The following is an 18819-nucleotide window of genomic DNA, read 5'->3' on the forward strand; positions in this document are numbered from 1 at the left end:
ATAAATATGAGACGATGGAACTATTTTAAGGGAACTATGATTATCATAGGCCTAGAATCAATACAAAGAGATTAATTTCTTTTTTGTTGTTTTTACTTAATATTTTTAGTGTGTTTTTGTAAATTACCTTTTGATTGTATTGTCATTTGTAACAATATAAGATTACCAACATTTAATAGACAAGATTTCTAATATTTTGTTCAATCTATTAACTTTCTTAAGAAAATCTATTCATCTTATACGTGTTTATGATTTAAGTTTTCAAGCTATACTTTAACATTTATTTACTAAATAACAAATTCTTCCACCTGAAACAATATTAAAAAATGATTTAAGTTTTTGACTTTTGTTTACTAAATAATAAATTATTCAAAATGAAAGAATATTTTTCTTTAAGGTTCTTTTTAATGAAACCTAAAACATGTATACTTTATATAAATATATTATAATAGAAAATTTTGAACAAGATAATAATTTATTTAATTATTTGTCATAAATAATAGGTTATATAACATATTTTTCCAGTTGAAACAATCGATATTTAAGTATACCGTAGTTGATATTTATTGAAACACCTAAATTTCGACGACGAATGAATGATGATGTGATAGCTATGGTTGATATTATTTTATAATGAGTTGAACTTTAATGAAATCGATTTTAAATGATAAATATTAAATCTTATTATGTATTAGTTTATGGAATTTATTTTTTAAGTTTATAAATTCATTTTTTTGTAAATGTTTTTGTTAGAATAGAGAGAAGAATTGTATTAAATTGTTATATATTGAATTACATGGGTTATCTATATTATATAGACATTTATCGAGTTTATAAAGAAACTAATATAATGATATAATATAATAATGATATAATATAATAACGATATTATTACAATTATAATATTGTGATAATATATTACATATATATTTTAATATTTCTCCTCAAACTCAATATAAAAAATACTTGAACAACTTGAAGTTAAAGATGAGATTGTGAAATATTGATGTTGTGTTTTTCAAACTTCATGAACTCCTGATTGTTAAGATTCATATAATAATAGGATGATAGTGTGTTGACGGAAAAGAACCAGCGAATAATATAAAATCCTATTAGCATTGAATACTAGGATAAAACAACAACCGAAAAGAAACTCTAAAGTTACTCATGAGTCTCGAGATCCATCTAACGACGGAATAATAGTGTGTTGCATAAATAAGAAAACCAACGAAAAAAACAAAATCTCATATACATAGAATGCTGAGGTGAAACAACACCTAAATAAGAATAGGTCATAATAAAAAGATGTCAGTCTAGGAAGAAAACCAACGAAGATATGGGTATTCACTGTTTGGGTAAAACAACAACTGAAAAATTAAAAAAAAACAGTTTGTTTAAGATAGTTGAAGAAAATAAGACAACAACATAAATAATTAAAAGGAAAATTTTATTATTAAGAAATATAATAATAAATAATTAGAGCCCTCCATCGATGACTAGATTGATAGAGACAACAAAAGACTAAATTTTGTAACTCAAGAATAAAACTTTAGTTCTCATCCATGGTTACTCTAGTTATTGATGTTAGAATACATACAAAATATTGTATTAAACGTTATTATTTAGAGTTAAATATATTATGTCTATTATATAAATATTACATTGAATTTATAAGGAAACTAATATAATAATATAATATCTTATCGATATATTATATTTAATTATAACCGTTTTGATAACTGATTGAAAAATAGTTTGAATTCAAATTTTGGCTTGAATTCGACTAATTCGAATTCAAAATTGATTTAGGATTATAATTAAAAGAAAAATCGATTTCGGTTGAATTTTTAAATTAGCTTGAAAATATAAAAATTCGAGAAACTCAAACTAAGGAACTCGATAACCTCAAAACCGATTCGATAAACAACCCTAAATGCATTCCCAATCTCATTGACATCACTAGTCATCCTTACTTCTTTAAGTCACAACTTTCATTTAAAAATGTTTTGATGTCAATTATGAATATAGACATAGTGTAGCTAGAAAATAAAACATTCATAGACATAGTGTAGCTAGAAAATAAAACAATTTAGATTAAAATACTTTTCCTAGTATAATATTTTTTGTGGTTACAAAAATGTAGTTGTTGTTGCTTGATTCCAATCCAACGGTAGCAAATGCTTGTGGCCATCCACACTAGTGAACAGGCACTTCATTGTATAATTCAGGATTTTGTCATTTATTCATCAATATATAATGAAATAAATACTCATATATAATAATTATTAATATATATATTCACAATAATCTCAAAGAATTTGGTTTGCCACTACTGTAGTAAAGTGAGGTACACTTGGGGGCTGGGGCTGTTGGCGGCTGATAATTTCTCTCTTTCTCTCTCAGCGTGTTTGGTTCTGCCGTCCGACGGTCCAAATTGTAGCTTCTGATGGCTTTTTCTTCATCAATATCATCTTCTATTCAGGGATTATCGTCAGCCAATGCTGTTCCCCGTGATGGGTCTGTCACAAAGATCTGTCAATCTACTCTATCTTTCTTGCCATGCCCTCTTAACAAGTAAGCTCTATTATTAACAAAGTTCTCTCTTTTTGTTGTTTCTCATTCCAGATAATTTTGGGATTCTCATGGAAGTTTGTGGGTTTTTGAAACCAAGATCTGAAACTTGAATTTTGTTAACTGTTTTGTTGTAGAATCGATTTTTGACTTTTGAGAATATTGTCGACTAATCGAACACTGAGAGTAAAAACAGTTCACATTTCAAGTCAAAGTGTGTTTATTAACATAAAAACTCATTTACATTGAGTGAGAAGCTTCAAGCATAATGAGTTTGTGTAATTGTTTCAATTTGAGGGAAATACAGTTAGAAATTCTCAATAGTAAGGCAAGGCATCGATTTCATCAAATCATCTTATAATTTTCGCAATTATATGGGATTTGGGAGTAGTATTTGCTACTATGAATGCCTTCGAGTTTGAAAGAATCTTTATTTTTTGACATACTGTACAAGATAGTAAGTTTATTTCTATTAGGATAATTACTTTGGGAGCCTATACCCTTTTGCTTTCTGTTGCAGAATGAGTTTTACTTCTCAGTCCAATTCAAGGAAGTCTTTGAATAAGCAAGTTTTCGCTTCTGTTGCAGGTTCTTTTCCTTCTTTTTAATTTTTTATTTTAATTTTTAACACTTTTGATCTTCGTACCCCTCGTCACGTTCTAGAGTAAACAACTTGTCTGTATTACGCCATCCTGGGCATTTTATTGCAGATGTCGTAAAAGACACATCTTTAGAAGAGGTTCAGATTCCCAAGGGCGATACCTCTGTGCATAAATTTGGTGGAACTTGTGTAGGAAATTCCCAAAGAATCCGCAATGTTGCAGATATAATAATCAAAGATACCTCAGAAAGGAAGTTGGTTGTTGTCTCTGCAATGTCAAAGGTTACGGATATGATGTATGACCTTATCTACAAGGCACAATCAAGGGATGATTCATATATTGTTGCCCTCGATGCTGTTCTAGAAAAGCATAGATCGACAGCTGCAGATCTTCTTGAGGGAGATGAACTTGATAGTTTTGTATTCCGGTTGCATCATGATATCAACAATCTCAAAGCAATGCTTCGTGCAATATATATAGGTAACCTCAGATTCATATGTGCTCCTGTTAATCAACCAAAGAGTTTTTTGCATATTTGAAAAGATTAATTCTTTATTTAACATGATATTGTATTGATGGTGTATCACTAACTAAATATATAGAGAAAAAACAAAGGATTCATGCCTTATTGAGCAAAAAATAACAGAAAACTGCAAAACAACATTTGTAGTAGAGGAATAGAAAGCGGAATTTATTTATTTTTCTTTGACTCAGGAATTGAACATGAGACCTTACCTCTCTGAAGTTCAATACTCTTTTTCACTTGCTCTACATTGAGTGGGTAGAAAACGATTTTTTCTTTCATGACTGCAAATGATTCATGTTCTCTATTTTCCAAGATATTACTGATTCAGAATGCTAGAGTAACACTATACTGATAATACATTTCTCTTTGTTTTTCTGTTTAGTATCGATATTTTGTCAGATAGTTACTCCATTCTCTCTTCTAGTGGCCCACTATAACCGATGATGAAAGGCTTTGTTACTCTAGTTTGTTATCATTTTTTAGTATTCCTATATTTTTTTCACAATGTCATATTACAGTTGGTAAAATTAGGGTAGGGTTATAGTATGCTTATAAATATAGTAAATGATCTGATTGTAAATTGTAATAGTTTATAGATATAAATAGGGTAGAGCCCTTGTATTAAAGATATGGTGAATGAAATAGAAAATGTTCCAGTCTCTCCTCTCATCTCCTAGATTCTCCTTGTTTCTCATTATACCTCTAATACAAGGCATAGTTGTCAATAGTGCCCGTAGCGCTAGCTATAGCGAATAGCGTAGCGCCCACTTGTAGCTATAAGGGGCTACAGGCTACGCACTTTCAAATAGCCCCGCTTTTGTAGCTATAGCTCTTATAGCGCCAAAAGCTATTGCCCCTTGTAGCGACGCTTTTACAAAATTAATATTAATTATGACTTTTCATCTCCCCAAAATTTTTAAATTTTTAAATTTATTTTTTGACTCTTCCTCTTCTTTTATTCTCTTATTATTTTTTCCTCTCTAGTCTTTTCCAATTATTTTCTCTTCTTTCCTCTAATCTTATTTCTACATTTCTTCTCTAGCCTTTTCTTATCCCTCTTTCTCTTCTCTAGTTTTTTCTTATCCTTCATTCTCTTATTTTCTCTTCATCTACACATTTAAGAAGCTCGAAGGCAATCACATCTAAGTCAAGGGGGAAAAGACCAATAGGAACATTAACACATTTGATATTTTAGATGAATTTGATTACAATGAAAAAAGTGAAGAAGAGAATGATGCCAAGCATTATGCAATTTCAAATGAAGAAGATGATCTCGATCTTGATGAAGAAAATGATGACAATGAATTTTAGATTATGTTTTGAACTTTTTATAGTTTAAGAATTGATGGTTTTTTGTTTTGAACTTTTATTTTTGTGATGTTTTTTATTTTTGATATTTACATGTTTTATACGTTTTATTTTCAAATAGCTCTCGCTACGCTATTCGCTTTACGCTATAGCTATGAGCAGCTTTGGCGCTATTTAGCGCTATACGCTATTGACAACTATGATACAAGGGCTCTACCCTATTTGTATCTATTAACTATTACTATATACAATTCCCAAAAAAAAAAAAAACTATTACTATTTACTCTGAGAATTTTGAAATGAAGTGGAAAATATACTTTTGATATAATCTTCTCATAATAGGTTATACCTATTTATACTAGTTTAGAGCTGTTTTTTCTCAATTAGGGTAAATCAGAATCTTTAAAATATCTCAACTAATTTATTCTAACATATCTAGAGAAATAAATTAGAGAATAAAACAAACAACCTAATATTTACAATGGGTTATTCATGCTGTGTTGTGCATATCAATGGGTTTTGGTCTTGCTACTAGGAGGGTAATCAGATATGATTAAGATAGTATTATATTGCGGTTTCGATGAATTGTTAAAATATTCTTTATTGTGAGAAAATTTTCTTAATAATATAATTTCTCTTTGGTCTTTTTCAAGGAACTTATGATTTTGTTCTAGTTAAACCAAATACATTCGATAGCAAGAAAATAATTTTGAGTATGCTAATAAAGGTTTCTGATCGGTGTGGTTAATGCATTGCAGCTGGCCATGCAACAGAATCTTTTACTGATTTTGTTGTGGGGCATGGAGAATTATGGTCTGCCCAGATGTTGGCGGCTCTTGTCAGAAAGGTTGGGCCGTGCTTGAACTTTGTTTTTAGAGAGTATGGAAAAAATAGTGATCAGAAAATTATCTAAATTAAAAATTATTTATACTTGTGTCTGTTTCTACAGAGTGGCATGGATTGTGACTGGATGGATACGAGGGATGTCCTTATAGTAAACCCTTCTGGTTCTAATCAAGTAGATCCAGATTATGCAGAATCTGAAAAAAAACTTGAGAAATGGTTTTCTCGAAATCCAGCAAAGACCATAATTGCAACTGGTTTTATAGCTAGCACACCACAAAATATCCCTACAACTCTGAAGAGAGATGGGAGCGATTTTTCTGCAGCTATAATGGGTGCTCTGTTCAGAGCACGTCAAGTCACTATATGGACAGATGTTGACGGTGTCTACAGTGCCGATCCCAGAAAAGGTTTGTTCAAGGATTAGCTTTTACTAATATCTATGTATTCTAAAAATCTGTAGTATCATTGTTTGGTATGTTCCCTATGCATGCTATAGTATGACTGTATCATTTTCCGTTTGTTTCACTTGAATGCTAAGAATATTTCTTCTGCAGTTAGTGAGGCTGTGGTACTGAGTACATTGTCTTATCAGGAGGCCTGGGAAATGGTAAGCTCTGAACTCTTACGATTCTGCCCCCAGCTCTTCTCATTTCACATATTTGTAACAAGGGAAATAACATCATTATGCAGTCATATTTTGGGGCAAATGTTCTTCACCCCCGAACCATCATTCCAGTGATGCGATACGGCATTCCCATTGTTATAAGAAACATCTTCAATCTCTCAGCACCTGGAACAATGATTTGTCAAGCACCCATTCGTGAGCCCGTTGATGAACAAAAGTTGGAGTCTTTTGTGAAAGGGTTTGCTACCATAGACAATTTGGCACTTGTTAATGTCGAAGGGTGAGTTTAGTCATTCTTATTTTCTTTTTTCGTTGTCTTGTTACTTTTACTATTCACACTGTTAAATGTGATTTTTCTACAGAACTGGCATGGCTGGTGTTCCTGGTACAGCTAGTGCTATCTTTGGTGCAGTGAAAGATGTTGGAGCTAATGTTATTATGATATCTCAGGTATTCAAATTTCAAACTTGGGCGGCTTTGTTTGTTGAAGGGTTAATCCAAATAATCCCTTATCCTATCATTAACTAAAGTACCCTTACTTTATCTTTGTAACATTTTAAAATATTAAATAAAAGATATTTTAGTCATTTAACCCACATAATCCTTTTCGTCAAACAAGGTTTTTTATTTCGTTCGAAAATTTGATTTATTAAAATAAATCTTACATCAATCAAGCTCTTGGTCTCTGTTCTCTATTGCTATTTGAAGTATGTGATGCATAATAATGGGACCCATTGCAGGCTAGTAGTGAGCATTCTGTGTGCTTCGCTGTCCCCGAGAAGGAAGTGAATGCTGTGGCCGAGGCTTTGCAGTCTAGGTTTCGTCAAGCTTTGGATGCTGGGAGGCTTTCCCAGGTTTTATATTCCTATGGCTACATAAAATCTCAAATGTCAATATAGTTAATCAAATTATCTTTTCTTAGAGCAACTATTGTACAAACCATATCTGAACCAAATGCGGCTTACTGTAGGAAGTGCATTCTCATTAAATAATGTCTCCACTTGAATGCTTTAGTGCACTTATAAGCTTGAGTAAAGAAATACCGATACTGAAGGAAGAATTTAACACAATATATCATGTTTTTTCCTAAACAAGTTAGGGGGGAAATGATTTACCTTCACATTAAAAATGCATCATTTCTATTGCCTAATAAAAAAGTTTCCCAAGTACAATATCTTTTTCTTTTCCAGATTTGATTTCTTATGAGGTCATGATGTGTGTTTCACTGTGACCACTCATAAAAATTGCTGGTCTTTGTTCACTTTGCCAAGGTATTGCTATATTGAACTTCCTGAGCATCTTTTCCTAGGCAGCAATCAGCATTAAACCAGAAATGAAAGAAATATAGAATTTTCCATGTCTAGCCATTCTTTTTATTCATATGCTTCTTATATTTTCTCTTGTCTTCCAGATATAATAGTCAGCATGCTAAATTATTATTTGTCATTAAGCCAAAACTTGTTAATTTCAGTGTCTGTAAATCTTCAAGTTTTTCATAAGTCATAATCAGAAGATACTGAATTCTTATTATATTATTTATTCTCTTTGTAGGTTGCAATTATACCAAACTGTAGCATTTTGGCCACAGTTGGCCAAAAAATGGCGAGTACTCCTGGAGTTAGTGCTACACTTTTCAATGCACTTGCCAAGGTGAACATACTTATATTATATTATAAGCACTATGATTTTGCCACTTTTTTGTTTCAGTTTGTGATTATTATTCCCTCACACCTGCATTTTCTGCATTTATAATGCATTGAATATTCATCACCTTAGAGAGGTAATGCCACTTTCTTAATCAAGGAAATGTGGGCATGCTTCTGCAAATAAATGATTGAACATCTCTCTTTGTAGTCTACTACACACTTCTGTAATTTTTGCACTACAAATGCGGTTTTCGCGGTAGTGGATTAATATAAAAGTGTCACTTTACAAAAAAGAGCTTGTTGCAAGTCCTACAAGTTAAATTTTGCCACATACCACAAGTTAACTTGTTTCTCTTTTATCAATGTTCTTTATATTTACATGTATTTATAATAGTGTTTACCCCCATCAAAATTTATGAGAAAAATATTTCACAATCATTCCCCTTTCTCAAATTCTTCAGGCCTCAAATTGATCATCTTCCACTGCCTCCACAAATACAAAACAAACTATTCCATTTCTTTTCTGCTGGTTTTTATCCAAATCAAACAGACCCAAACTTGCCTTATATTGCTTTCGTTAGGAGCTACACTTCTGCCATAGAAACCCATCTTCCATAAAGTTCCATCCTGTTGCCGTCTTAAATTCGAAGCCAACCAGGGCATTTTATTATTTTCATATCTAGCCAATGTCAAAAGAGCCAAGAAGAAGGCATCGCTGACTTCTGGGGAAAATGGATAAGGTGGGGAGCAAACAGTAACATCAGTGATGATTGGAAGCCTATACCCCTCATAATGTGGTGGACAATTTGGAAAGGAAGAAATAGAAGAACATTCCAAGAGAAAAGTTTTGGAGTTGAAAGACTCAAAGGCTTTATGCTCCACGCGTTTGCTTCTATTCGAAAAAGGGGATTTTGTACGGGTTGGGAATTTTTTGATCTTATTGGCATTTAGCCTTCTTCTTTTCTTTTTGTTTCTCTTCTCCCTCCCATCTGTAATTCAATAAACGCATCTTGCGTTTTCTTTTTAATGAAAAGTTGACATTTAAAAAAAAAAGAGCCAAGAAGAAGAAGATTAAGAGCCTACTGCTCTCTTCTATCTTCTCAAAAGGCAATCACTAGTGCCACATTTTCGGCTGAAAAGAAATAGCCTCAAACTTATCATTGCAAATTTTCACCACTCGTTGAAGCTAAGATGTGAACAAATTACCAAATATCTAGTGACTCTCGTCGACGACATTTATCTCACTTGTTGGCTGCTGCATCGGTGTCAATGAAGGCTAGAATTTCTGTTTTTTGTAACGAAAGTCAGAAAGCCTAAAACAAACAGAACCCTGACATCCCGTAAAGCAGATCAACTTACTGTTTCTCCAACTGCCTTCATGTTTTCAACATCTTCTTGTCTTAAATTCAAAGCCAAACAGGCCTTCGGAATAAATAGCCTTTGGCTGAAAAGAAATAGCCTACAAACTTCACATTTCAATCAACGACACTCCGGTGCGAATCTTCGTCACTCACTGAAGCTAAAATACCTGTTTCACTGACCATCGATGAGAAAAGCAGACCAAGTGATTTTGGAATAATTTTCTGATAGCTAAAGGCTGGAGCAGGTGCGACAAACTTCCGGAAAAACAGCCAGAGACGGCCTGTTTGGGTTTGAATTTTAAACAAGAACATGCTGAAAACATGAAGGAAGTTAGAGCTACAACCAGTCAGATCTTCTTTTTTGGGTTGTTTGAATTCTGTTTGTATAAAGGTTTTCTGATTTTCATAAAGAGTCACATCCAGAAAAAACATGAAGGAAGTTGGAGCAACAACCAGTCAGATCTGCTTTTTTGGATTGTTTGAGTTCTGTTTCTATATAGGTTTTATGATTTGCATAAACATTCACATCCAGAAAAAAACATGAAGGAAGTTAGAGCAACAACCAGTGAGATCTGCTTTTTTTGGGTTGTTTGATTTTGTTTCTATATAGGTTTTCTGATTTTCATAAACATCCACATCCAGAAGAAAACATGAAGTTAGAGCAACAACCAGTCAGATCTGCTTTTTTGGGTTGTTTGAGTTCTGTTTCTATATAGGTTTTCTGATTTTCATAAACATTCACATCCAGAAGAAAACAACTGGGTTTCATCCTTCATTTTGGCAACTCACTTGAGTTTGGCATCATATCCACATATTTTCAAAAACTCCAACACTCAAATATGTCATTCAAGTGGTTTTCACTCTGCAGATGCTCCACGATGCTACTCGGTGAGAATCTCAACATCAACCATTTGTTCGACCACTCATTTTGAGTTTAATCAAATTCTTTGGATCTTCCTCTTTTGGGATGAAATCTACAAGATTGAGGGGAATGTGGAAATATCAATCTAGCCAAGTCCTACATGTTAACTTATGCCAAGTCCCACAAGTTACCTTTTGTCAAGTCTCACAAATTAACTAGTTTCACTCTTATCAATACTGATCTTTACTTTTTCATGTATTTATGTATGTTTAACCCCATCAATTGTATGGAAAATATATTTAATAATCACTCTCCTTAATGGTTTGTGACCTGCAGGCTAACATAAACGTCCGTGCTATTGCACAAGGTTGCTCAGAGTACAATATCACAGTAGTTGTAAAACGAGAAGACTGTATAAAGGCACTAAGGGCTGTGCACTCCCGATTTTATCTCTCGAGGACCACAATAGCAATGGGTATTATTGGACCTGGATTAATTGGTGGAACATTACTTGACCAGCTCAGGGATCAGGTATCTTTTTTTCTTTTCTTTTTTTATAATTTACAGTCAGTGCAGTAACTATTGTAATTTTAAGGGTGAACACAACTTGACTTGAAGCAGTACTAATACAATTTATCATCTTGAGCTGGGTGGAAATTGTTCTCATATAACTGGAAGAAGATTGATTGAACTCTTCCTACTAATGTTAATGTCTAGAGAGGCTGAGGTTGTAAAGGAATAACCAAACTATTCACCAAGCATTGCTCATTGAAACATGTCAAATCTGCATTCCGTTTTAGGTTTATTACATGGGCATACTATTCTGATAATTATTCACTGTTTCATCATATAGAAAAAGGTCAAGCTGTGGTAGAGAACAGATTATAACACATTGGATAAACATTACTTGGCTCCTAACTATTAGATACTTCTCAATCTGTGTGCTATCTTCATAACGGTGATAGAAAAACCATTCTTGTCCTTCCTGACTGAAATCAACAAAAATAGAAAGAGCTCGGAATGAAAGAGATTATTGCCTTTTATATTGATTGAGAACCAAGTAGGGTTCTTTTCTTCATTGTCTCTCATTTGATTTTCCTTTGCTCAATCCAATGGCGTTTCCGTTTATTAGGATTAATTTGCACCGACCAATCAAGACTCAGACAGTTGATTTCAGAGGGATTTAGTACACATCACTAAACAGATGTCATGCTTGGAATTGCATATTACAGAATATTTATGTAGTTACCTTAACAAATGGTATCATTGTCATGAAAATACTTACCGAAGTCAAATAATCACTTTGCAGTGAAGATGCAATATTCACGGCTCTTTGTTGTTATGTTTGTGAATCTAAGCTTATTATTTTTTGTGTCAATCATGATATCTAAGTTCTCTGTGACAGGCGGCAATATTGAAGGAGCGGTTTAACATTGATTTACGTGTTATGGGCATCACTTCCTCAAAGAGGATGCTCTTGAATGATACGTAAGTAAATGAATCAACACTATTTTTATAGATCTTGTAAATGAAGCTTATTGGAGTTAGTATATGCATTGCAGTTATCATGTTCTATACTAGATTGTTGTGTTGCTGAAATAACATGAAACACCATTCTAAATAAAAACAAAATAGAACCATATGCGCTCATTTGCTTTCTCTAATCATTGATTATTGCAATTTTATTCTGACATTCAACGTGTGTTTCATTCATTGATGACAAATTTGCACAGGGAATTGACAGCAGAATTCTTACTGTTTTATTAGGGATGTTTTTGTGGAGTGAATTTACTATGAGTTCTTGCTATATATTAAAAAAAATATTTAACTTTTAATACTTGATATATAAGTTAATCTGATAAGATGTGGAACTAATATCAGAATAGTTACCAAAGATTATTTTGTCCTTATATTGACATGATTTTGATTGATTTTCTAGTGTTAAAGGTACTCCCCATAGTTTACCGAAAAGGCAGATTTTTTAGCTTAATATTTTAACTTCACTTGAACTGAGTGTGAATTACTAAATGATTTTAAATAATAGTTATAAATGAACTTAATTTAAATAAGCACGAAATCAGTATTATCAAACACTGTCCTAGTCTTGTTTGGTCTTTATTTTTTCTCTTGCTTATATTTGATGGCCCTTGAAGGGACTCATTTGAAGTTTTTTTTTTTTTTTTTTTTTTTTTTTTTTTTTTTAAACAAAGTTATTTTTCTTTATTTTTGTCTTTACAATTTATGAACTTCCATGTGTGTTCTAGAACTTTTGTCCGATAATCTGGAATATGTTATTCTCTGGTGCTAAAACTCCATGAACTTTTCCTTCTATGTTCAGTGGCATTGACTTATCAAGATGGAGAGAACTTACAAAGGTGGATGGAAAGACTGCTGATATGGAGACGTTTGTTCAACATGTTCAGGGAAATCATTTTGTTCCAAATACTGTGTTGGTTGATTGTACATCAGATTCCAAGATTGCAAGCCACTATTGTGATTGGTTGCGTAGAGGTATCCATGTGATCACCCCCAACAAGAAAGCAAATTCAGGCCCACTTGATCAGGTAATGAGACTATTTTGTGTGGAATTTTTTAATGGAAAGAGAAGAGATGATGTTTTTTTATTGATATTATTCTCATGATAGGTTAACTTTATATACAATTGTAGGAGTTGATTTTTCTCAATCAAGATAAATCTGAATTCCCTAAAATATTACAATAATTTATTATAATTTTCTCAAATAAGGTAAATTATAATTCCTAAAATATTTAACCAATATATAAAAATAAATAAGAGAATAAAATAAATAAACCTAGTTTGACTATTTCCACACTCCCCTCAAACTAGCCTTAAAACCAAGGAGACCCTTGAGTTACTTGATTCAACCAAAATGAAGATGCTCAGAAGTACTTGATTCAACTGAAAAATGTGTGGTTTTGAGGACAACGCCAAACAGATGTTTGATGTCAAGACTCCCACATAGAGGCGTTGTGAAGTATTGCAGTGGAACAACAATGGCTTTCGCAGTCAGTGGTTTAGAGGTGATGCCAAAACTAAGTCAGTGGTTTTGAAGACAATTGCCAATCAACTTTCGCAGAGATGCGTTGTGGAGTGCCTGTAGAACGACGTCCACTAGGTTGACATAGTCGGTACTGAAGGGTTGCAGAGTTATGTTGCAGATGTATGACGGTGGAAATTCTATGGAGGTGATGTCCAATCTTTAGTTGTGGATAAGTTGACCTGAGACTGAATTGGTTTGTTAGTTTTGACTAAAACTGATGCTCCAAAATTGGCTTGATTTGAATCTGCCAAAGTGACAGAATATAGCCCAAAGTTGAATTGGGCATAAATGGCTAATACGTGTGGAGGCTAGGAGGGAGTGAGTCTTTTCTAAGATTTTTTTAATAATCGGAAAAAAATAAATACTAAAAGTGTAAACAAACCCTAGTGCCCAAAGCATATATGCTTTTCAATATTGTCATGTAGCTGCAACCATCAACTCGTGAATAAGAGATGATTCTCTGTAGTAGATTAGGTCTGCCGCAACAATGTCTAGGCCGAAAAGATCTCGATGGTGATGATGCTCGACTGTCGGAGATTCAGTTGATACGTCAAGTTTCCTTCTAGAAGACGTCGAATTATGTTTATCCTTCACCAGATCTGGGAGACAACAAGGAAATCAGTCTTCTAGCAGAGAGTTTTCTAAAGCAGAATGACAAAACTCCTGATTGTTTTTTTCTTCTTTTGAAAAACGGGATTGCTTTTCCTATTCAATACTTCGTTCGACAATCTCTTGAAAAATAGAAGCAACTATTGAAAAACTTGAAAGGCAACGACAAAGAGTAATGGGATAGGTTGTCTGGTTTATGTAAGGATACAAATTGTAGAAATACAATAAGGCTGATAGGACAATTAAAGATGGTGATCCGCGTAGTCAAGAACAAAAGACCTATTATGATACCATGGGGATTTTTTGAATGGAGTGATAGGGGGAGGGAATTTGGGAGAGGGAATGAGAATGGGGGAGGGAATGACGTGTCACCACATCACTGGTTGGGAAAATGATAAAAGGCGTTAGGAGAGAGAAGAGAGAGAAATTTTTTTATTTTTTCAACAAATCAAATTGCGTTACGTCATTCCCTCTCCCAAATTCCCTCCCCAATCATTTCTCTTATTCTAATGATATGTAATACCTATTTATATAATTATAAGAGCTTATTAGATAAATAAGTCTCTAAAATATTACAATAATTTATTTTAATTTTCTCAAATAAGGTAAATTAGAATTTCTACATATTTAAACAATATATCGAAATAAATAAGAGAATAAAATAAAATAAACCTATTTTGATTATTTCCACATTTTGAAACTAGTATTTTGTCCCAATTTCATTAGAACTTGTCAAAAGTCAATATTAAATTTGATTTTCTCTACGTTTTGTTCAAGATTTTGTGAATTATTTGCATGTTCTATTCTAGTTTTTAGATAATGATCCAAATTATAGTGTAATTTTTGTTGCTTTATTTGATATACAATTTTTTTTCATAATCTAAATTATATTGTTCTTTTTTGTTTCATTTGGTATTTTGGCAAACATAATAAATATAATATTTTTTAAATGATGATCAATATGAAAAAATGGTATACTAAAGCCGATATATCATTTTTTTAGCCAAAAAGTCGTGTTTTAAGTTTATCTTAGATAAATTTTATCTTCAGTTAGCAATATTTTATTCTAGTAATACACATGAAAAAATTGTGTACCAAAACAGCAAGATCATGTTTTTTTAGCCAAACATGTTTTTGTTTATCTTCAACAGTAGTTGTAGGGAAGTATTGATCAAACTATAATTAAATCTTAGAGCATTTTATCTTCAGTTAGCCATATTTCATTTCTAGTACTACTAACTATTCATTGCAGTGACCCAATTTCATCTTATCTCTTGAGTTACCATGCACACTGACTCATCTTTAACATCCTAGTACTATGGTGATACAAACTTTTCAGTTTATGCATTTTCTGTTTTCAAAACTCTATTCAAGCTCGATAACATATCTATTTGAATGAATACCAGTATTTGAAGCTGAGAGCTCTTCAACGGCAGTCATACACACATTACTTCTACGAGGCTACTGTTGGGGCTGGTCTTCCAATCATTAGTACTTTACAAGGTCTTCTTGAAACGGGTGATAAGATATTGAAAATTGAAGGAATTTTCAGGTCAGTCAAGTTTCCCAATCCTGTACAAAACTTTATTCAATGTAAATTGCCATTTGAATATTTGGTGTATAATTTACATCATTAATGTGATATTTTTTTCTTTGGTTGGTTGTAGTGGGACTCTGAGTTACATCTTCAACAACTTCACAGGCTCAAGAGCTTTCAGTGAGGTGGTGAAGGAGGCCAAAGAAGCAGGTTACACGGAACCTGATCCCAGGGATGATTTATCTGGAACAGATGTTGCTAGAAAGGTATTATTTTGTTAGTTGATAATTTTCTTATGTAGTTTTGTGTCATGCCTTAGATTTTCACAATATATATCAAAGGTAAAGCATCTTTGTAACAATGTAACTATAACACTTCTCGTCCTTCTTCATTGTTCTCTATATAGTATGCTTTGCTTTTTTTGTCAAAATTTTCCTTATTTATGTACCTTTAACCCGCAACATCGTATCATCCGTTTTGAAAAGTTTGAATTTAACAAGGGCTTATTTGATATATGATTAATTAAATTAAATTCATTCATCAAAAAATAATCTTGTTTTATGAAAAATGGATTATTTGGGTCATATGACTAAAATATCCTTAGTATTTTATATTTTAAAAATTTTATAGGGCATGATATTTTAATTGATGATTTTAATGATTTGATAGAAGAATTGATAGTAGATGGATGTTGGATTATTTGTTTGACTAATTCTGTTGTTGCTACAAACCCAAGTTTTTTTTTGGACTTTTACAAATGTGGGTTCGAACAGGTTTGTCTAGAAATTGGTTTAAAGTCAAAAGTGTCGCAATGTTAGGATTATGTTCGAGGGCGTTTGAATTTTATGCTTTCTCATATTCGAGCTAACGAGTCTCTCATGATCATCAGCTAGCTTATCTCTAATGGTTTTTCTTTTCCAGGTAATAATTCTTGCCCGAGAAGCTGGTCTAAAGCTAGAACTTTCAGACATCCCTATTGAAAGCCTGGTGCCGGAACCACTTCAAGTAAGTGTCAGTTTACTTAATTTCAATAGCATTTGAGTCTTTAAAAAATGAAAGTTAAATAATAGTAGGTTAACATGATGTTCTGGTGGTTTTGTGCAGGATTGTGCCTCAGCTGAAGAATATATGAAGCAATTACCTGAATATGACCAGGACATGACTGACAAAAAGAATGAGGCAGATGAAGCTGGAGAAGTGAGTATTTATTCCACATTTCCAAATGATTGTGCTTAGTTTAGTAGCTTTGCTGATTAACCATCATCTGTTTTTCTGATTAATAATCAAAAGATATAATAGGTTTATGATAACAAGATTTAATTAATGAAACATATAAAATTCAATTAAATGAAAATGGAAAAATTCTTGACATGCCAAGTCTTATTCCTAAAGTTTTTAAAAGCCAAAAGACTGACTTGTCTAAGAAATCGATCAACATCCCATTAAGGTGGATTTACCAAAATCTTAGAACTATCTAATCTACATCCCTTGCAAAGCAACCAATTGGGATGAGTATGATAGAACTTACCCCAATTCCAACTATGAATGTGGCATTAATAGAGGACAACCTTTCAGATATGTTTGTATCTCTGGGCTAACAACTCTTGCATTTAATTCATTCCAGATTTCATAGATAAGACGGTTTCATAATCATGCATTTAGTCATTAAGTCTATACAAATGCAAGAGCCTTTTCTTAATCTATCTTTAGCCATACTGTCTTTAATGAAAAGAAAGTTATGACCAACCCAAGATACCTGAAGTGATAAGATTCTTGAACTTAGGAGTTTCAGGTATCAAGATCCCATGAAAGCCCCTTGATTGGGATGCTATATATAGCCTCTGCCAGGAAAAACAGAGAAAAAACCCTAGTCCCAAAAAGAAAATAAAAAGTCAGTATAATAAAATGATGCCTATGAACCACCCTTGTGGTCCATAACATTCATTCTATTATATTAATCCACAATCCAATGCTTAAACGAAAAGGAACCTTCCATTTGAAAAGTTCAAAAAATTGGTAGAAAAGATCTAACATACCTTCCAGTTGCTCTTTCTCTCCATGTATTGTATATTAAGCAATTATAAACACTTCTATTGTTATAATTATCTGCAGGTGTTGAGATTTGTTGGTGTAGTTGATGTGGTGAATCAAAAAGGGGTGGTGAAATTGGGAAGATACAAGAAAGATCATCCATTCGCTCAGCTTTACGGTTCTGATAACATTATAGCTTTCACCACTGAAAGGTACAACAAGCAGCCTCTTATAGTCCGTGGACCTGGTGCTGGAGCCGAAGTCACAGCCGGGGGAGTTTTCAGCGACATTTTGCGGTTGGCATCATATCTTGGCGCTCCTTCGTAATTGGTTAACTAGTTACGCCTGCTATTGTAATCTTGGTTTTAGTAATTCAGATTTCATTTCTTCTTCTTAGAAATTTTGAAAAGAGGATTTGTTAAAGTATTTGGTGTTCAAAAATTTGAAAATTCAAATATTGGCATTTGAGTTTAAAACAAGTGGTAGATAAATAAGTTGTTTTAATTTGGAGTTCTGAGCTTTCAAAAAGGTAATGATTACCTTTGCACTAAGGCCTTGTTTAGTAGAATTCTCATTTGAAAATTTGTTTTTTTATTAAATTATTCAATCATTTTATTTTATCTTATTACAAAGTTAGTAAATAAAAAAATCTACTTGTTAAACTTGAACTTCATTAGTTGGAACAATATTAAAACTTGCTTATGATTTATTCCATTCTTGCTTCTACATATTTAAGGACTCAATAAGGTGGATTTTTTTGCGAGATAGTTTTTATTCTTAGAATTATGTAAATGGTTTTTGCTCTAGATTCGAATCAGTTTATGCGAGTGATCCACAAAAGTTCTTTTCTGCCTACATCTATCCCGATGAGTCGAAATCAAAACTTATGTAAGTAAATTATAAAATAACACCTTCTAATCACTTTTTTTATTTAGAGTTTCTTTCTTATACTCTCTTCTCTATTATATACTTTTTTTTTATTGCACAATGGGGATTATATTATTATTATTTTAACTTGGTATCCATGTATAGTCAAACAAACTCAGCAAATATAATATTATTCTCTCAAGCATGTTGAGAATGAAATTGTTTGAGTGTTTAGACTAGTAATAAAAGTAAATACTTCTGCAATTTCAGCTTCTACTCTTTCTCCAGTTGCTTATTCAAATAAAGATTGCGATTTTCTTTGTTCATTTTCGCCTGAACACCTCTTTTAACTAGAATATAATATAC

The 18819-nt window shown here is 32.5% G+C and overlaps 1 protein-coding gene across 1 annotated transcript; it reads left to right on the forward strand.

The window, feature by feature from the left end:
- The first annotated feature begins 2319 nt into the window (after window positions 1–2319).
- Window positions 2320–18096, forward strand: LOC124933566 (bifunctional aspartokinase/homoserine dehydrogenase, chloroplastic-like). Its single transcript, XM_047473982.1, has 18 exons — window positions 2320–2574; window positions 3092–3159; window positions 3282–3653; window positions 5766–5854; window positions 5957–6260; window positions 6408–6460; window positions 6544–6758; window positions 6841–6928; window positions 7219–7332; window positions 8030–8128; window positions 10684–10878; window positions 11753–11835; window positions 12686–12911; window positions 15425–15570; window positions 15686–15821; window positions 16477–16560; window positions 16660–16752; window positions 17668–18096. Exons 1-18 carry the CDS (start codon window positions 2447–2449, stop codon window positions 17911–17913), a joined length of 2739 nt encoding a protein of 912 aa, XP_047329938.1. The 5' UTR covers window positions 2320–2446; the 3' UTR covers window positions 17914–18096.
- Window positions 18097–18819: the final 723 nt, after the last annotated feature.

This window comes from Impatiens glandulifera, chromosome 4, assembly GCF_907164915.1.
Source record: "Impatiens glandulifera chromosome 4, dImpGla2.1, whole genome shotgun sequence".
In the NCBI taxonomy this organism is placed as follows: domain Eukaryota; kingdom Viridiplantae; phylum Streptophyta; class Magnoliopsida; order Ericales; family Balsaminaceae; genus Impatiens; species Impatiens glandulifera.